The sequence below is a fragment of the Simochromis diagramma genome, unplaced genomic scaffold (genome assembly GCF_900408965.1).
Source record: "Simochromis diagramma unplaced genomic scaffold, fSimDia1.1 OVJJ01000463.1, whole genome shotgun sequence".
NCBI classification, from domain to species: Eukaryota; Metazoa; Chordata; class Actinopteri; order Cichliformes; family Cichlidae; genus Simochromis; species Simochromis diagramma.
In genome coordinates, this window is record NW_024386941.1 from 4,893,116 (window position 1) to 4,914,869 (window position 21,754).

General features: G+C 39.3%; 1 protein-coding gene across 9 annotated transcripts in view; it reads right to left on the reverse strand.

Annotated features, from left to right (window-relative positions):
- The window catches only part of frya (furry homolog a (Drosophila)), a 46,848-nt gene extending 25,767 nt beyond the window's left edge, over positions 1-21,081 (reverse strand). For 3 of the 9 annotated variants that reach the window (XM_040037653.1, XM_040037648.1, XM_040037647.1), the window contains exons 1-10: positions 11,712-12,512; positions 6,778-6,977; positions 3,434-3,487; positions 2,443-2,582; positions 2,239-2,329; positions 2,012-2,091; positions 1,841-1,921; positions 781-949; positions 447-539; positions 49-147 (exon numbers count right to left, since the gene is read on the reverse strand). In XM_040037653.1, the coding sequence (XP_039893587.1) occupies positions 49-147; positions 447-539; positions 781-949; positions 1,841-1,921; positions 2,012-2,091; positions 2,239-2,329; positions 2,443-2,582; positions 3,434-3,487; positions 6,778-6,977; positions 11,712-11,781 (1,077 nt within the window). In that variant the 5' untranslated portion in view covers positions 11,782-12,512. Of the gene's footprint in view, positions 1-48; positions 148-446; positions 540-780; positions 950-1,840; positions 1,922-2,011; positions 2,092-2,238; positions 2,330-2,442; positions 2,583-3,433; positions 3,488-6,777; positions 6,978-8,520; positions 10,666-11,711; positions 12,513-15,540; positions 15,985-20,963 lie in introns of those variants that run through there. The other 6 variants (XM_040037645.1, XM_040037646.1, XM_040037650.1 and 3 more) reach the window with 5 other exon arrangements.
- Positions 21,082-21,754: the final 673 nt, after the last annotated feature.

Genomic DNA, 21,754 nt, shown 5'->3' on the forward strand with positions numbered 1-21,754 from the left:
ACAAAAGAGACAGGTCCAACAATCAGTGTCACTTTGTTTTGAACTAACCAGTGAGTGCTTCTTCCTGGAGGACAAGTCCAGGGTTGTGTCGTACAAGCTGTCCACAAAATTCCTCAGGCATGGTACGTTCACCTCGTTCTTCACAGCCTAAGACAAGATTACACATCACAGTATGGCACATGAAGACAAAAACTTCTCCCCCTGAGTGATTTTCTATATATAGTGTAAAACATTTCCAATGCAGACCCTAAAACTAATGCTATTTTGTGTGTGTTTAAAGTTACTGCTAATTTGCAACTATCACCTTTATTTGGGTTTTTACATACTGTAAATAGTACTTTCATAAGATATGCAGTGTTCACTATACACTATAGATACACTGCTACAATGAAATACACATAACAACTGGGTATTGCACACAAGAATCAGATGAGGAAGAAACTTACTGCTGCCACGGGAACCAGAATCTCAACAAAGAGGCCAGCTAAAGCATGCTTAATGTCCTTGTCTTTGACTTCCAGGAAATACTGGGCACACTCCTGTGAAAGAGAAAAAATAGTGTAAGCTGCATGAAAAAGCCAATAGGAAGCACAGTTAAAATAAAACATCAAATCTTAACAGTTCTCAGAATTTAATTCATAGTTTCTACCCAACAGAAACATTAGTATAGAAGAGTTTAATACGGCAGAGGATGAGTACAGAAGAAGTACAATATTCATATATATTCAGTTTATAATGTATGGAGGCAGAAATATTATTCAGTTACTAAAGCTATTATACCTGCATAAACTGAAAAGAGGCTTCAAAATCCTCAACGGGATACATCTTAATTCGGAAGAACTTGACCCCCATGATGAGGCTAATGGTACTCTGGACCACATAAGGATTGTGCTCTTTTTGCCGCAGCTCCTTTAGCTCAGTCATAAACTTCTTCTTCACAGCAGGAAACCTGAGAATAAAAATAGCTAAATGAGGCTCTATATTAAGACATGCTTGCACAGCTCAGTCAGACAAATCCCAAGTCAGCACTTCCATAAAGAAGCAGAGTTGTGACTCAGAAAGAATACAGTGATAATATTCAGCGTGCACACCTCCCAAAATATCAGCCCCTCATCTCACCCTCTATATGCAGACTGTGAGTCTGTGCCCCCAGATGAACTCCTCATCTAGCACCTGATCCTTTGCCCAAATTGAACCAGAGATGAGATTCTTCAGCTGGTCTAAATTTAGACGATAATTCATCATGGGAGCTCATATGAGCATTTCTTAACCTCTTCCCTGTTGGCTAGAGCTGCACTTGAAAGAAAGTGAATACAGCTGGGAGAAGAAATGCTGTATTATTTCGACAGTCAAAATCAGCAACCCTTTAAAAAAAAAAAGAGACTGCATCAACCTTTCTGAAGACGATTCATTTTAGTTTACAGCCAAATTCATTACCTCTTCCTTTGCCTGATCTTTAGAAAAGTAAATATCTCACTAATATGTCATATAAGTGTCCTTTAGAAAAGGTTATGTGGCATGCCCATCGGCAATATCTCTATTTTAAGGGCTTATTCCTTTCTTCGGTGATCTCAAAACTTCAAAATAAACAGAGACATTCATTTCCAGTCCTAGTTTGGGGTGAAGGGGATCGCTCCAGAAGTATGTCATCCCTACAGTACGTTCCAGTCTCTTAAACCAGGGAATGTTTTGCAAGAAGGCATTAGGAACAGTAACACACCAATGTGATGTGGCATGACAGCAACAGAGGAGAGGGTAGTAATTTATCATACAGTGAAAAAAAGTTAAAACACAGCCAATAGTACTGAATTATTATCACTGTTCTGTTTTTGTGCCTTACTTGGACTGGGCTAATACTCCTATGACTTCAGCATAGAGGTCTGCTACAGTGTGCATGTTGCCAGTGTTCGGACCATGATACCTGCAGGAAAACAATGCATTATACCAAAAACAGCACATTTTAGAGAGACTGAATGAAAAGTAAACTTTGTAAGGACAGATGAGCTCTTACCCCTCTTTGTATCTAAAGTGCTTAAAGGCTAAGTTAATGACTTCATTCACCAAACTGTCAAGGGTCGGGTAGAGCGGCATCTGATTAAGAATCAATAGAAAACATGATCATCTCAAGATGTCTGCCAAATTAAGTTTATTTTGTCAGCAGCAATAAATCAGGGAACCTGATGAAATTATAGGATAAGCTAAGTAGATTTTGTGTAGTACAGAGTTTAGTCACTTTACCTGTTTCAAAACTTCTATAAGTACAAGAGAGAAGATGAAATCAATGGCCAAATCCCGCCTTTCAAGTAGATAATCTCTCTGTTGCTCGTCACTGTTAGAGAGAAAACATGTTCGCTATAATCATAAAGCACACCTGAGCCTCACCATTCTTTTGTCTACAAGTGACTCATGCTTGCGTGCAGAAATCAATGTAATTGTTCTCACTTTTTGGACTTGGTGTTGGCTCTTGGGCGGTACTCGTGCAACTCCTCTTCTAATCCATTTTGTCGTTTGTACCAGTCAAACAAAGTGCGGAGGATGGAAGGGAGACTGTATTCAGCCAAAGAGCTCATGGAGCTTATCAACTAGGAGAGCAAGACATACATAGCGCAAATGAGCATTTGGGTTTAGCGGTCCACATACCAAAGTGAAAGATAGCCATCAGTATTTCCTTTGTTTATTTGAGCAGCAATTTCAACATCAATTCCAATAACAAACAAGCATTAATTTGCATTTCATCATGTCTCAAGCATTTTTTAAACATTTTAACAATAAATGGGCAACATGGAGCAGCGTTTAAGTAAAGTAAAAGCAACACTAAGAAAAGGCACCGAGATTGAATAGTGAACTGGTTCTTATTGGGGATACAGTACGCAGAAATACAGAGCGCTCATGGGGCTGCCTCCCTCAGTCTTGGGGGTGGGTGAGCGAAAGGAAGGAACAGGCCGGGCACACAGGAAGGGAGGAGAGTCTGGTGGGACTGGGGAACACAGTGAGCCCTTCATTCAGCACACGGCTGGAGAAGAATCCTGGCTCTGTGTGGCTGCTGAATGGCCTCGCGCAGCAGCACAGACACACCTCTGTGGCTGTGAAAGGGCCTTCTCTGAAAAGCCACAGACCTGCTCGATACACCTAGTGCTGAGGCAGTGCCAGCTGTCAAGGTAAACACTCCTGCCCCTGACTAGATCTGAAAGACCTTTTGGGATGTGAGCTGGGCTTTCAACCATCAACTTTTTCAAGCTGAAGTGCATCATACTAGAGCAGTATCTATGACGTGCTTATTTTCCAATTGGGAGAGGAAACACAGTTACCTCTGTGTTGGTGTTGGATTTTGTATAGAATAAAAATATAATCTAATATGGTTATATTACAGGTAAAACAAATAGTTTATCTAGTGAGCATTTGGTCCTAGGTCCCTGTATTTCTATGCACTTACTTGGTCAAACTGAGGATCTTCTCCCCGCTGTAGTGACTTTGTTAATGGCTTTTCCTAAAAAGGCAGAAAAAATAGTCATTTTAAAACCTTATTTTTGCAATAATACAGACAAAAAAAGTTCTTTGTAGTGTGATTTAAAGAGTATAACTCCAAATCTGATGACTAAGGAGTATGAACCGGGACTGATCACAGCCCAGCTAATGAGAGGGCCATCAATCAGTCTGTTGCCTGGCTAGGAGCAGGCAGGGTCACTTACAATATTAGAGATGGGACATTTATGACAGTTCTTATTATTACAGTCTTCCATCATCTAAGATAAAAGCCTTCAAAAGGGTTTAATTCTCAGTCACCCATCTCCTGGCAAAGTGACAGGCCCGTCGATGACTTCTTGGCTCTCTAGCCATCAGGTCATAACCAGCCATCCTTTTTATGAAAAGGCTTAAAAAACATAAGCTGTTAACACAGATGGTTTAACTCTCTGAAACTCACTTCACTTCATATATACCGCACACAAATATCTACTTAAAACATTTGGGAAAACGGCAACAAAATTGTTAGCATTGTACAATTTTTGGAAAGATAAGACAACATTTTAGGTGAAGCTCCATCACACAACGCAAGCCTGATTTAAGGGCAAATTTACATAAAACAGACAGTAGCATCATTCTACATCTATTGTTTATTCTTGTGCAATTAAAAATGTCTTCTTTCTCTTCCTTTTTGCAACCCTGCTTTTCCAAAAACTCCCTATTGCCATGTCATTAGCCAGGCAGCACATCACAGCACTTCAGTTGCTGATTAATCCAAAAAAGCTAACTGTGTGATCTGTGTCACAGTGACATTGCGTGGGCCATAATGCTCTCTCTCTCTCACACAGCTGGAACACCAGCTAAGCTCCAAGGTTTGATGAACCTTTTAGTTTTTAGACAAATGCTTGAATCTGAGACGCCCATCTGTGCTGGAATGACAGAAAAGTCAATGCTTCTAGCTCGGCATGGCTTTTAAAGATTTTACTGCCATTTGGTCCAGCCTGATTCCTCATAGGTTTAAAGCATTTTTTTTTTTTCATTGATAAATGTATTTTGTAACCTGTGTCTTTTTGTGCTTTACCCTAACAAATGCTGACTACAGATCAATGTCCATGATGGATTCTGATAAATGAACTCACAACAACAGTGGGAAAACTACAAGAAGAGACTAAAACAAATTACTCAGCCAGGTCTCCACTGAGAGGAAAAACCAAGAGAGACACATCCTCCCTGCAGTCCTCTGGAGGGTAACAGAATGAAACGAGGGGCTACACTCTTCCCCTATGGTAATTAACACTTCACTGCAAGCCGAAGCTGGTGACTAACAGCTTTCTATAAATCACAGCACCTAAAACTGGAGACAGAATGTCCACAGCAGCTTCACTGATTCAAGGCAACAAGTAAATTCACAATTTATCAGACCTGCTAAAAATCACATGGAAGTGTAGCTATGTGTTTCAAAGAATTAAATAACAGTATGTAAAGCAAAATGTATGATGATGATCACCAAATGGCGGTAACACTTATAAGATACTGATACACCAGTCTGACTTTCTGTCCACAGAATTATTTCGGTGAGCTGTTTTTGGCCTGAAAGGATCAGCTCCATCCTCCACTGGACTAAAAGTCTCCTGGAGATTTTATTGCCAGCTTGTGCATTCATCTAGTTTTCCAGAAATATTTAATTGCAACATAAAGACAAAGTCAGAACAGCTAGAAATGAGTTTATGGTGGGTTTCTATTGATTAAATATTAATTTTATGGTTAAAATGAATGATAAATGAATACATATTGGAAGAGAAACATAATTAGTATACAGACGGCATGTACTTTCCTGTGAAAACATGAAAATATTAACTCTAGATAAAAGCCTCAGAAGAGGACTCGCTTTACTTCAGTGAAAGTACATTTTTTGCTGTTGGACATTGATTGCACGTATCTGCAGAGACTAACTACTGATCAGCAGGGGGTGTACATACAAAGTGAGCTACTTTTGATTGGAAGGTAATGGCACAGGTCACGTGCCGGAGGGCAGTCTTTTTCCAAATAATCGTGGTCTGACTTGGAATCACTGCAATCAGACAGGTTGACAAAGGTTTGTCAATAATTGCTAACTAATTTTGCATGTTGCAATAGATCTAAGTCAGTCTGAAGATGACTGCGACTTGTCTTTGCAATCGGGGACTCAGCTGGTTGCCAGATGACTGCATTCTGGTTACATTCTTACATAAAAAGCAGGGTGCCAAGCACCTAGACAGTTAAATCTGTCCTGGCTGTATTTGTGGGGAAATATTTGAATTTCTGCTTCAGTTCTACGAGGCTCTGTCTGGACTCTGAATGTAAGTACTTCATGTGAATTTCTTTGTATACAGATGGCAGCAGATTTTCACTTTTAATCGATTTATCACAGTTAATCACCATATGACCACAAACTGACGGCATGAAATTTCCAATTTGACAGAACTGAGTTGTAAACTGATAGCAAAACTCCATCTTATTGGCACTTCACTGACACACAAAGATGCTTTGAGAATTGCAGTTTGCTGATAAGTGTTGCACATCTGGTCCCTGTCTTCTAAGAAACCATTTCAAAGGCAGCGAAGTTGCAAATTCATTGCACATAATGACATTAATATTGGTCATGCCACAACCATTGTTTTCCTAATGTGACTATAAGATAATAGTGCAAAAATTCCATCATATTTTTGAGACACAAAAGTGACTTCATGTTATCTGTCTGACTGACAGAACAAAAGTCAAACAAAAGCTATAACTCTTTCGATAAGGGACAATCATCTCAAGCATTACTCATTTAGCAAAATTCTTACTTAATTATTATATATTTTAAATAGTTAAATAGATAATATATTTCTCTTAATATCATTTGATTTGAAATTTCTTCAGTTCATTAGACGCTTCTGTGCTTCTGAGTACCCGGACTGTGTGTTTTTAAATTATTACTAAAACATTATTTTCTTAGAAGTAAAGCATCCTTCACCACTTGTAATTCATTACAGTCAACAAAAAATGACACAGGCCTGTCTTTCCAGCATCTTTCTATTATAGAGATTTATAATCTGGGGTCAGAACACCCACCAGGGCTCAGGAGATGATTAACAGGATAGTAAACAAGAAAAAAAATCTAAGGGTTAATTTTTTACTCTAAACTTTTTACTTTCTATTTATATTTAACTAATATAACACTCTTTAATGCTACATTTTTAGTTTCACATTATTATCTTATAGCCATAAGATAAACAGAATGTCAACTAATCACTACAGGACACAAAGAGCAGTGACCCTCTTCCCACTCACCAGCGGTTCAGCCATGATTATTCGGATCTTGCGCTCAGACATGGTGGTGAAGTTGGCAAACAGGCTCTTGAGGACGTACTCGCCTGGCTTGCTCTCTGGGTCAATGGTGATGGGCATCATGGCAGGGGGACCCTTCTCTCCCTGAGGACAGCAGACTGGAGGGATGGGAGGTTTACTGTATCCGTTCCCCACGGGCGAGGCTGCGGAGGAGAAACAAAAAACACAAGATGGGAAACAGTTTCATTAAGTAAAACATTGCCAAATCAAGCACAATGAGTGGGACAGGATCAGCCACTAGAGAAAAAGAGTTCACCGAACAGGGTATTGCTGAGAAGTTTCCAAACATGGACAAAAAGTTCCCAACATGTTGAGCATTCCTCAGTAAGACTGTCCAAAGGGCACCGTCTTGCCCTGAGTCTGCTGTTTCTTTCCTCCTGCTACAGTGAGCAGAGCACATATGGAAATAAAACACCATGGCCTGCAGCTGGTGTTTTGGTTTTGTACCAAAGTCGTCACTGTCCTTTGAGGGAAACAAAAACCTTGTGCGTGTGATCATCCTTCACTCAGTGTTATGATATGGCCCACCTTTAATAACGAATGGCTTGCCTCGGGCCACTTAAACCCATGAAAAAACCCACGAGTTAATAATTTAACCTCTGTGTTGAACTCTTGTGCCTCCAGACACAAACCTGCTACATACAGTAAAGACATGCATACAAACATCTTATTAGAAGCGTGACATTTTCCTTCAGCGATAACTCTGCAATTTCTAACCAGGCCTCAGCCTCACAAACTGCCTGGGTTTGGTGTATAATAGTCAAAGGACAGAACAGAGCTAGTGCCTTACAGTGAGAACCATATTTTCGTAAACATGTGCATGCGCATGTAATAAATACGTCTGGACAGAAATCAGCAACAGTAAAGGTCAACCCAAACTGTTCATCTGTCAAAATCACAAATCACATTTTTCCTTTTTAGTTTTATTTTCACTCACTTTGTGCTGCATATTTATCCAAAGCGACACAGTCATATGGAGAGATTTCCCTGAGAGGCCAGTGCCGTTTGACAAATATTTCTTTAAATGACCTCACCAAACCATAAAAACCTGAAAAATGTTTTAATTGAGAGTACTCATATATTTTTAATGTACAATTGAAGGCTTTAACCTTTTCTTTTGCTGGAGATGTAGAATTATTGCGTCTACTATTTGGCTGCATGTAAGTCTTGAAATGTAATATATTAGTCTAGTAAGGTTGTGACAAGATAAAAGACAATTAACAATATAATTTAAGGATTTCATTTGTTGTATGCCACATGAGAGAGCCAAAACAGGAAGGTTTAAGACGTTCATACAAAGTTTGATAGGTTCATCAGCGACTAAAAATTGTGCTGTTACTGCTTTACTAAAAGCTATTACCTCTTTACAACTAACTTTAAATAAATTGCCAAAAACTGAATCGCAGCTTAGATTTTACACATCTGTACAAGCTGCATGCAAAATAATGAGAGGAGATGAGCAAACACACAATGAGCATTTTTTGAGGCACCACAAATTATGCAACACTGACAAATTGCATAAGAGAAGTTGGAGAAGCTGGTACCAGTACACAAGTTTTCTTCTCCAGGTCTTTTCAGGACATGGAGCGTTCGGCTATCTCTCAAGGAATGCCCAGCATGTGTAACAACCTTTTATGGCTTTCAGAACATGCTTCCCTCATTCGTGGCGATCCACGCAGCACCTACCCAGACCCTTGATGAAGCTAATGACGCTGGCCTTGCTCCAGCACACAGCTGTCCCGTCCATAGTGGGAAAGGAGGATATGGTATCCAGGGTTGTCCTGATTTAAGACAAACGCTCGCTAGTAAAATCCACCAACTTCCATGTCTTGTGTGTCAGCTGGCTCTGTCCTTCTGGTTATAGTTTCCATGGTGCACAGAGCCAACAGCGGGTGTGTTTTAAAAAGTGGGAGTAGTGTTTGGTACGGGAGACCACACAATCTCTAGATCTCTCTCTCTCTCTTTCTCTCTGACAGCGGCTTCTGCTATGGCTTCCTCCAGCCTTGTGACCACCCGGTGCCTTCCAACAGTGAAGGTCAGGCGGGAATTTTTAGCTGAGGCACAGGACAGCGATGAGGTCCAGCACGCTATGGTGGCATAGACTGGTGACTATATTTATCCAGGAGTAAACACTATACTGACAGAGCACTCCCCCCACCCCCTATCGGTGATGCAAAACCACGAGGTACAGACAACCAGAGTGTAAACATCATTCTTGACCACAGTGACTGCTTCACTGCACTTCCCTTAAAGTCTGACAACTTCTTAAAGAAGAACTAAAGTCATTAAGGCAAAGATTTTAGGCAACGTTCCAGCAACAGACACTCTGTGATTTAACCCCCCAGATTTATAAAGCAATATCTACATTTTCCCTTGACAAAATATTAAACCAGAGACGAGCTGTAAATAAAGGAACCAGTGTGCATATCAAGCCTGTGTCTGTTGCTCTGGCACTGTACGAAGTCTGAGACATGACATGTGACCCTGCAAACAAGGAGCTCAGGCACAGCGTGCATTACATCATCGCCATGCTGGAAACACCCTGGGAATGGTGGTACTCCCTGGAGGACAATGCAAACAGGCTGACAAGTGTCTCTCTTGCACACACACACACACACACACACACACACACACACACGCACACACGCTCACAAAACATGCAGTCCACAGAGACATCCCTACTGAGTAAACAATGTCTTTAAGCGGCAGTTTGTGAACAGAGTGGCTGGATATTTAGATACCACTGACCTCTTAAACTGGACCAAAAATTCCAGTGTCAATATAGACCTCTGGGAAACTTTGTTCAACTTCTCTAAAGCTGACATTGCATTTTAAGAGATAGCAGTAAGAAAAGGAAGTTTCCAAATGTACACACTATACTATTCTTCCAGGCTGGGAAAAAAGGGACAACATCCTTAGTTACTCGACTAAAAGGAAGTGTTTATAATACTGTGACAAATTGCTGTGTAGAGTAGGCCATAAAGTGACAGAGCATTTCATTTACAACCCAAATTGTTAAAATATTCCACAGACACCTCCACAAAATGTGACATTTCTCCAATAATTAATTAAAACCTCTCTGGACTTGAAGAAACAGAGGGACAACATTATTATGCTAATATTTTCACTAGTTCACAGCTTTAGTCTTTCAAAAAGTGAGAGTGAGAGAGTGATTACGAACCTCTGTGAAAAGCAGCTTAAAATGATGGTTGCAAATTATTGACCATCGGCCCTGTTTGAGCCAGCTGACATCATGCAGGAAACTACTGCCTGCTGTGAGAGAGCATTTCAGGCCAATTATATAAGCCCTGGTCAAAAAGCCCACATCTGTCTGTTTAAAGTGCACATAGTACAATTTTAGCTCCTATTAAAATACTACTTTCAGCTTCTCAAAAATAGAGCTCTTGTTGTACTGTATACTGCTACACAAAGCTAAACATTAAAGAAGAATGAATAAAGAACTTAATTCAAAATGTGAGAAGAAACTGAATAGTAGCTTTTAAAAATGTCAGAAAATAAATTGTAACTAAACATGTTTGGACCGCACCGCTCTACCCAGATCCCCACAGCTCATCTCCTGCTCTGATTGGCTGATGGAGGACTGGCCTTCAGTCACATTGAACAACAAACCTGATGCAGCTGCTCCACAATGGCAGTTCTGTCCTGCTGTTTGTTACTGTTTTATTAGTGCTGGACAAACTAACTTATCAAACCGGGTATCCAAAAATGTTTGTGATTATTAACCCTGTGCTCACACACAGACACACACACATGCTACACCAATTTGAAAGCTATTATTTTCTATATTAAACTAAAATAGATAAATAAATAAATATATATAAATACATATAGTTCCTCAAGTCACATATTAGCAGGCACTGTGTCTCACATCTCATGCAGGAAAAAAGAACTTTTATTAGCAACACTATATCTGTTGCCATCTTGTGATACATTACATAACAGCTTGTGAGAATGGAAGCAGAGAGATGAGATTAGGGAAGAGCACAAATTTAATGAAAATGTTAAATGCTGATACAGTACAATGACTGCCTGTGCCTTTACCACTTTAGCAAAGTGACCCAGTGTGGGGATTATGCAACATCATCAGGAGATGGCTCAATGTTTAGTGTGTGGAAAGGGGCAGCTTGTTCGATGGTTTCTCTTTGCATTCAGATTAAGCTCCTAATGCAGTCTGCTTGAGACATGCAACTAGCTTGTAAACATTTAGCACTTTAGATATTAATCAATTTAGTGTGGCGATATACAGATATAGCACACATGAATAAACTGCTAAGAAGCTAGGTTTAATGCCTGCGTTCGGCTTTTTCATTAGTTTTGCATCCATTCTGTAGGCCACCTCTCACACCTCACATAAAACAGAATAGCACCATGATCTGAAGCATGAAGGCATTTCATCTCACTCTGATGGTTTCACTAGAAGGCAATGAAGCTGTGAGCTTTGGACAGAAGATGCAACCAAGCTGAACCTCCAGTAATCCTATTACTGTGTCCTTGCACTTAATAAGAGCTATTCTGGCTCTGTTTATAAGTGAAATATGGCCACAGTTTAAATATAATCAGATGCAGAATCACCATCCGCAAAACTTGTAACATAAGCTATTGTATAATGACTTAGCTAGTCATCCTTGAGGAACTTATGTATCTGGCTGTTGCTAAGAGACAACTAAAAAGCTGTTTTAACTGTGGTGTGCTGTTACTACAAGTACATTAAATTTGCAGCTTCTGGCATACAGAACTATCACATTTCGCTGATCTTAATTTGCGCCAAGAAGCAGCATAGAGCTATAAAGTCAGGTTACTAACAGTCATTCAGCTCTGCCAGGTGAGCACTACAATAACAACAAACTGGTACTCACTTCCACTCCATGACTTCAGCAAAGACTTGATGCTGATTTCAAAGAAGCCCGAGTCCTGCTGGCTTGTCATGGCTGTAGCTTCCTACCCCCTTTTCTACTTGTGGTTTCCCTCCAGTAGCAGCAACAGCAGCAGTTAGGTTGGGACCAGCAGGTATTGCCTGCTGTCACCTCTCTGTGACGCACACAATGCTGTGCTGACAAGACCCTGAGAAAACACACTAGCACTGCTATACCCCTCCTCTTGTGTCCTGTCCTTGGCTATCAGCCCTCTCTCTCCCTCCCTCTACTCTTTCTCTCTCCCTCTCTAAAGCTGTGGCAGGCAGTGGGCGGCAGTGCAAGCTCCCTTTAAATAACTGCGTGGAGGCTGAGAGTGCAGGAAGCAATCCTCTTAGGGGAGAGCAGTTAATAATAACTACTGTTTGTCTGCGTGCAAGGCCTGATAATGATGAGAGAACTGGGCATGTGCGTCTTTCAGGATGACTGAGAGAATCTGTCAGGTCACGACCACTGACAGAGGAGATGAGAAATCAGGAAGTATGACACATTACATCTGGCTGAGCGAAAAGAAAATGACTCTAACTGTTCTAACTGTAAGTGATCAGCCAGCCAATAAAATCAACTGAATGTAGAAAATAAATATGGGAAGAGGGGCTGACTCTCCCAAAAAAGAACTGTCAGCCGCATAGTGTAAAACCTCTCTTTTGCACATAATGCAAAAATGAATACATTGGAATGTGTCCAATGTTCACACAGTCCAGTGTTGCATCTCACAGATTCTTTCAGCACTATTGCAACTATATTTAAAATCATGCAATGGACTAATGTTTACTGTTAACAGCATTACTGAAAATATATGAAATAAATTTTAATTTATATATAATTTTTTTTTATACATCAGAGCTGAAAACAGAGGAGCAAAGGAATTTTTCCCCCAATATCAAGACAATTAATATACAAAAAGAAAGAGCATTATAAAAAAAAAGTTGCAATTTTTTGATTTTTTTTGTATAGATGTCTACAAATCATTTTACCAAAGTAAAACTATAATACAATGCTCCTTTTTTTCCATCCAATATTTACATTATTCTGGCATGTGGAAAGCACAAGCAAGCTGCCTGACCATATGGACTATAAAGACATCCTCCAATCCCCCTCTCACTCCCTCTCAGTGCTCTCAGGATAATCCTATCAGAATTCTGCCTATCCATCAAGCGGCAGCCACTTGCACTTGATTACGTAATACACTCTGTGATGGAGAAGCCACCACTGGCCGTGGCAGTGTTTGGTAAACACACATTTCAGAGGCTCAGGTGTCCTGGATATACCCAACCCAGTAGTTGGGTATACTGAGTACACCAAGCAGGACATTCCTGCTTGGTGTACTCAAGCGTTCCACACATTGTGTTACTCTACAATCAATCCCTCCCGCAGCAGTTTTTCAAGTGTCATGACATAAATAAACAAGTGAGTGAAAAGATGCTGTTGACTTAGGTATCATTTATGAGGGTTGTTAAATCTCCTTACACACTTGTTTATAGTTACAAAAGAGTCATAAAGCAATAATCTATGGTATCTATATTACAAGGGGAAGGGTTTTTCTGACTTCTTTTATTTACAGTTGGTCTTTTTTAAGACAGTAATGTCAAAATATTAAATATCAAATGTTTAAACTAAACTGAAGTTTACAAGCTTTTAGATAAGTTCATCTAAATAATTTGTTAATAGGTAAATACTCACATGTTGCTTGTATCATTGCCCTCTCAGCAAACATCTCCTCAATTCAATTCAACAAGTAACTATTTAAGCCGAGCACTATTTTTAACAGGAGAATTTATTATGTTCTCTAATCAGACATGACTATACATGGTCAATTCCTGCCAATTCTGATTTTTAAAAAGCATAATTTCTTAAGAAGAGATTTTAAAACATATTTAGCTGGTCAGCTTGACTGGAATCTTTGAAGTGCAAAGACTTATTCAATTCCATCATTTTTTAGCAAGGCTGCGGAACACCGAGAAGTCAAAGTAAAGGAAGAATGATGGAAAAAGAAAGAAAAGAAAGAAAGAAAACGCGGGAAATACCAACCACTTTCAGGCCTGTGTTACACATTTCGGGGTTACCTTAAAACCTTTTAGGGTCCTACAGTAGTTTAAATATATATATATATATATGTATATATATATATATCTCAATACAAAAAACACTGTTTATTCAATGAAGTGCATTTGTGTCAGCAAGTAGTTGATGCAGATTTATCAGCTGCAAGTTAATGATGTGGATCACCTCTTTCACCAGTTTCCACAAGTGCTCTATTGAATTGAGATTTGGTGACTGTGGAGGACAGTGAACTCGTTGTTATCAAGAAATTAGTTGGACATGATTTGAGCTTTATGATGTGGCACATTATCCTGCTGGAAGATGGGCACACTGTGGACATAAAGGAATGTAAGTAAGTAAGTAAGTAAAATTTATTTATATAGCACTTTTTAAGACAAGAACGCTGAATGGCCACGATCAACAACAGCACTCAGGTAGACTGTGGTGTCTAAGCAGTGATCAGTGTGCTGAGAAAACTACTGTTACTGTTGTTTTCCTATCAGTTTGAAGCGGTCTGGTCATTCTCCTCCAACTTCTGACATCAACAAGATAATCTCACCCAGACAACTGCCGCACCCTGGATATTTTCACTTTTTTGAATCATTCTCCGAAACCCCAGAGTTGGCTGTACTGGAAAATCCCAGTAGTTCATCTGTTTCTGAAACACTCTGAAAACATGTCACAGTCACAGTTCTTCCCTGTCCTGATGTTCAGTTTGATACTCTTAACCATATCTACATGCGTAATTGCTACAACGTGATTCATTAGATATCTGAATTAACAAAAATTGAAAAAAAATACATGTTATGTTATGTTATTGCATTGCATTGCATTGCATCAGCCAAACATGTTTATCATGAAAAGACCTTGTGTTACTTTGAAGAAACTTTCTTTACCCTGTTTGTGGCATAACAATGTGTCTGGATAACTAGGGGCAACTGATGCCAAACGTAGATATAAAGCAGTGGCAGTTTGCTGGCACACTGGCTAGAATCAGCGAGACTTCTCAAGAAGGAAACCTGCCTGAGAATAATCTTGTAAATGCCAGTTATAGTTTTATCATTTTCAGTTCAGTGGCAACTTCTCCACAAATCATGTTCACTGACAAAGCACCCAAACAGAGGATGAATAAATAAGAAAAGTATTGCTGGTTATAAAAAAACCCCCAATGTAAGCATCTTTCCTTCTTTAAGCTTTAAGTGGGCACAGCCTTTAACACATTAAGCACTTATTATAGGCATTATCAAGCTCTGATGAAGGTGAGGAATGTGAAATATGTCTGTCTAGTTCAGCCATTTTTATGGTTATCAACTTCAAACCCTTTACTGCCTCCCACACTCGCTCAATGCACCCAGTGCCCCTAGCTTCTTCATCTTCTTTTGTCTCTCTCAAACATTCTTTAATGTCCCGTTTACTTAAAGTCATCTTGTTTCTCTGTTGATTAATTTACTTAAGAAATAAGATCCATAAAAACTGAAAAGGTCAGCTAATTCATCATCCTACATAATATAAAAAATTATGTGATGTACACGCTCTAAGTCCATTACAAACAAGTCACTGGATTCCTGTGTAACTATGAGAAATACAACGAGGAGGTGAGGAATTTCACAAAGTGGGGGCATGAGTGGCTGAAACACTGGTATTGGTTGCTCACCAGATATTTCCAAAACCACATTTTACACAGATTACTGAGGAAATCACTACAATTTTACTGTGTCAAAGCAGCACCTACTTTCAAGAATAGTTGGCCTCTTCCTATGACGCATCTTTTTAAACTTCCCCCTGAAGTCCTTGGGTGGGAATGGATCCAAAGGTAAGCTGGCAATGCGCCCCAGAGCAATCTCATCCAGTCCCTCAGAGCAATCTGTCTCACTTTTGGCCATTTCTCTCACGACACTCTCTCCTAAAGACATGTTGGATGGCAGGAAGCCCAACACTACTTCTTTCATTCTTCTAAAAGAGTCATTTGAAGGAATGCCAGGTTTTCCACTCTTTTTGTAGAACAATTTTTAATTTCTTCTCCTCCCTTTCCCTCGTTAGTAACGTAGTTCTTCGTCCTTGCTGGACACTAATTTTCTGCCGCGCAGAGATGCTTCAAGTGCTGTCGGCTTCAGTCTGCTAATGTGTTTCAACTACAGCACTTGTCAGGGCAGTTCAGCAACTTACAGTAACATTCATGAATTGGGCAGGTGTTGAATTACTTAGACAGCTCCTCCTTCATTCAGCAAAAAAGGCAGGAGGCTGAGAAGAGAGGGGCAAAGTTATAACTAAAGAGGGCGGGAGGGGATAGAGAGGCTGCTCTGACAGCCACAGCATCCCTGCCTACTGTATGCCCATGAGGCAGCGCTGAATAAATATCCTGTATTTGTCTAAACAGGCATCTCTTGCCCCTGGAAGCAATAATTAGATAGAAACTAATTCCTTAAATGATCGTGAATCCCTACGAGAATGCTGAAAAGTGTGCGTTAAATGTTGTGTGACAACTTCTTTGTTTGTTCTGTGTTTGACAAACAAATAGATCTTCCAGTTGCTTCACAGAACAGGTTCCATTAGTTCAGTACATGATCGGTGACTCTGCGTTAGGCCATTCTTATACTCTAGTTAGTCTTTTTCAAGGACTGAAGTGAACACTAACTGGACACACCTATCACATGAACCAGTTTTTCCTAGTCTGACCTACATCCGTAACACAAACACCCTGTGTATGTACGTGACATAAAGGCGTTTTCTGTTTTAGGAAGAAACAGCAGAACAACTAGCCTATACTTTATGTACCTCTTGTATGCATTTCCAGTGAACAAAGAAATGTGTTCACAATTAAAAAGCCAACCATCACACTCAGACATAACTATCTTCATGGTCTGCTGACATGTAGAGTTGGACTCTGTCAAAGAGAATCACTGAACAACAGGGAGCCCCTGGCAACATGCCTTTCCCCAAAGTAATAAGTCCAGCAGTAATGTCACCTGTCAAAGAAAATATTATCCTAAAGAAAACACTATGAAATACTTTTTCAGCAGCAAGTACATTCATCGGGATTCCCAGAATTTGAGTCTGGTTTTCATGCACGTTTGAGCCTGACCTACTTAAAAACACAGTCATGTTGTCAGAGTAAATAATAAGCAGAACGAAGTCCTATCATCACAACATCTGAAAACACGCTTCCTGTTTTGGACTCATACCACCAAAAGCAAGAACAAAAATATCACACCTAAATATCTTTGCACCGTAACACTAAAAGTAAAAGACCCCTTTAGTCTGATTTCTAATGAGCATGTGCGGTTTTTGTGCAGTTGTGCAAATATTTCAAGTTAGGGTTTGATTAATATTTTCAGGTCAAGTATTTCAAGCATTCTCAACAATAAAAATATTTACAGCAATACACAAACGTTCCAAGCTTCTGAGACAAAAGCTGCCGTATTGTACTGTGGCGCTACTGAAAATGAATGTAGGAGGGAAATATGTTATAGTGATAGAGCACCCTCTAGTGTCAAGTAATACCACCTTTCTCCAGTCAGTCATTGTTTGAAAATGTGACTTTTAGCACCACATGCATTTCTTTATCCACATATGACAAAAATAGATCTCCTTGCTGAGTCACTGTATGACCTTAGTTCAAGTAACATCCACAATTATGACTTGATTATGACACTTTGATAATGCAATAGGAGCGGGAAGTACATGCAAGTGTAACTTTGTTCTCACATTAAACAATAATTGTTTATTTAGTTTATTGACCAATAAAACTGCAGACTCTCAATCTAGAGAACTGCCCTGCAATATTCAGACAAGTTTATGTGTCCTTGAGCCAATACAACAGCAAAAGTAGATCTGTAGAGTTTAGGTGTTTAAACTTTTAGATGCTACATCATTTATTTAAACTGTGAGATGGACATTGACTAGATATTTATGTTTAATGCTTTAACTTTACTAAACCGGCGTATTCCTTGTTTATACTTTATTATTATAATGGTCATTATTATAGTGACTTAAAAGTCCATTATTAGTTCTAAACTACCTCATATTATAATAAAAACAGCAACAAAACGTCACCAATTCAGTGCTGCATCAAAAAGACACCAGAAATATGACACTAACATTGAGGAATATGAGAATCTTCCAGAACATCAAGCTCTGATCGACTTTCTCATAATTTTAATTTTCATTCATCAACCATAACTGAGCTAATGTCTAGTCTGAGCATGTAATCCAAAATAAAAATGTTCAAATATACTGAGCTTGCCTGTTGCCCAAAGTCAGCTGGAACAGGCTCAACCTCCTTCCCAAGTGACTCTGTGGTAAAAAGAAAAAAGAAAAAAAAAGAGAGAGAGACAGAGATAAGAAAACAGACGATTGGACGGATGTACTGAATTTGTTCCATGTACACCAAAGTTGAGGAGGAGTAGCCAAACTGGGAAAATAGGCCGCTGTCGGCATGGCCGCTGAAACCAACACCCTCTGGTGGAGCTACAAGGCTGTTTCCATGGTGAGACACATTTAGATTTGAACAGGCACAGCAGAACACGATGAATAATTGATAGATATCAAGACCTAATGTTAGCACAAACCTGCTGAAGGTTAATTCCAGATATGCTCGTGGACTCTTGAATAGGACACATGCAACAAGTAGCAAGACACAATGTGGGAATGAAAGCTGGATACAAATGGCTGCGATGTTACATATGATAAGTTATTAGTGTTTATGAAAATGCAACAAAGAGCATTTCTCTTTAAGTGTTTACTGTCAGCAAAGAAGCAGCATTAATCTACATTTCAGAGGGCTGTTTAAAAATTTACAAACTTCCTGAATGTTAAATGGAGAGACTTTGCATAATGACAATTTAGAGCCACATGGTATCGAGGCTGTCAGATTTTTACAGCTGCTAAAGCCTTTTATTACTTTGACATGCCAGCCGTTTCCACATTTTACATAAACAGCTAAGGTTAAAAACAAAAAGCCAGCATCCACAGAAAGTAATTATTCAATGGGCCACCTATTCTTTACACTGCTTTGGATCTGGGATGGGTCAGCACACAAAAGGACTATTCAAGGGCTACAAACAAGTCGACAAACAGCACCTGTTCCCTGCTCTGCATGCCTATTATCGGGCTGACGAGGGAGGGTTTCATACTGAACACATGCAGCCACTGTGTCCCCTGAAAAAGGAGAGCAGATCCAGTTACAGTGAGGTGATTATGTTCTTATACATTGTGCATCAACAGTGCAGGTTTGCCTCTCGTATTGATAGCTTCTAATGGATGCTGGAGACAATACCAGCACAGCGCACGCTGCAGACTGACTTAAAAGCATGTGTTCATTATTGATTCAGTCTTTTGTGCCATGCGGATTGCCTCAGGGTTTATCTAAGTAACTCATAAGCATTGTACACATCAAAAAAGGGGAAAATATGTTAAGATTCGTTGTTAAGGCCTTCATTATATTCATTGCCCTACAGGCAAACACAGACTCTCTCATGAGGAAGGGTTGGAAATCTTTACAAGTATTCTTCTTCTTTGCTGAAGATGAGGTTTAAATAACAACTCTGATTCTGGCAAATCTGTATGACTACTGTATGTTACAACATTCTCATTTTATAATACTATTGATATCAACAGTGTATTACTTAAAGGCTGCAGGATTAGACCTTCCCTAAAATAACAATAATGCCACTTGACAATAAGTTCAAGTCAATCATATTTATTCATCTCGTTTTGTTCAAACAATTTTGTTCTGTTTATTTCACAGAAAAAAACCCTAAAGAGCTAAAATAACAAACAACTAATTTAGATGCAGTTTGAGTCTCTCCACAAAAATACAAACTCACAGTTGCATTCCTGTGATGAAAGATCAGATATCCAAAATCCAATGTTGTTACACAATGTATGCAAGCTATGGCACGCCTTAATTTCATTGTATTGTTTTGTAACCCTATTGCGACTTTATTTTAATGGGAAGGAAGACATAGTCCTATTAACAGTGCACTTGGTGATCTGAATTATGTAACTGACAAAAGCTTATATGGTACATTATATTACTACTCTGTTAGATGTCTAAACTTAGCTTTTAGGAGTTTCTTCCTCAAGGTTTAATATGTAGTTTCAATGCACTGATGAGCTGTTAATAAACAGATGGCCACTTACTTATGCTGGAAACTGCACACATCAAAAGTCAATTATTAGAACAAAGTGTCAGAAATGAGAAAAAAATCCTCTGTGGTCACCAGTGTTAACTCTGTCCTGCCATTGAATAGGCTCGAGGTCTGTAACCAGAGTGACTTATTTTATTTCTTTCTTTTGTTTTTTTGTTTTTTGTTGTTGTTTTGTTGTTGTTGTTGTTTTTTTTAACTTTTTGAACACAAATGTGTAGAAAAAACAAGCTCCACAAAAAAGTCTCACAGCCTGCCGGTTTCTTCTGGACACTGACAGTGTTGGCAACTCAGCCACCTTGGCATCCCCAAGGCAACACTTTGGGGTTTTTTTTTTTTTTGGAAATCTGCTAAGCTTGAGCAACATGTAGCAAGTCTATATACAATATAGAATTTCACGTTTTTCCCTCTTAAGTACTCAAGTGCTCAGTACTTTGACCTTGTAGAAAAGAAGACTGCTGGAAATCTGAAAACTCACTTGAATTATAGGTACAGCATGACATGCAAAATCACAAAAAACCTTCAACGGGGAATTTCCCCCCTTGTGACGTGATTAGATCTGGGCTAAAAGACACCCTCTGATTCACTACAGTTTTGTGTTTAAAGATTAACCTCTCTGTAACTTTCGTTTTCTTCCCGCATTGGTCATGCAAACGGACTTTGGAACTATTTGACACGATTAACCAAAAATCAGTTTCCTTTAAACAGATGCGAAAAAATGTTTGGGTGAAAAACTTATAAAGTCTACTTTCAATAAATCCATCTCAATTTTAATTAGCTTCGACTTGACAGCTACTCCAGCTATCAGCAGCTTACATCGAGAGAGTTTCAAGTCATATATTCCTGTAGTCTCTGAAATACCAGAGAGATAAATAAGCGGGTTATACTATCTTCTAATTTGAAAAGAAAAACAAACACAAGAAAAAACAAAAACCAAGACTGGAGTAAAATATGAACTCCTGAAACTTCAATCAGAAGACTACTCAATATTTTAAAAGCTGATAAATACCTTTGACTGTAACAGAAATCAGTTGTTTCGCTTACTCCATCTCCTCTCGGGAAGTTGGTCCAAGTTTTTGCCCCGAAATCCCCCCAGGAGCTCCACTTGTTAAGATGCACTTGCTCTCACTATCACCTTCTTCCTCCATCAGCTCGGACAGAGACTCCGCCCCCGGCAGCCACCATGCTCATGTCCTCCTGAATAATGAAAAACACTCCTCAGTCTGCAAGATGAACCTGACTCTGGGCCAGTGTATGCGTTTTTAAATAGCCCAGCACAAAATAGTACAGGTTATTACAATACACTGAGTTGAAACATTACACATTTCATTATGGAGTTCAACTATGGACTGTCTTTCAAATGGACACAGAGAGTGTCATGATGCATAATAAAGGGATTATAAGGAAACGCACAATGACATTATCTCAACTAGATCTACCATGAAAGCTAAAAAAAAAAAAAGAGAGACAACATTGTACACACTGTGGAATAGCCATAACACTGCACATATTACAACAGTAGACCTAATGTGCGAATAAACAGTGTTCACTCAAATTGTCACCAACAGACATCAGTGACCTCTTGTTTCATAGACTTGTCTACAAATTCAACTCCACACAGTCCCCCCACCCCGCCTAAACAAACGAGTTTTATGGAATCAATAGAAGCAACGTGAGACTTGTGGTATTAGTTTCATAAGAATCCAGCAGGTGGCGTCGAAGAACACAGAGTAACAAACATTTGGAAAAGACACAAAAAGTCAAGTGTACAAGGGGATTAGTTTCAGACTTAGCCAAAGA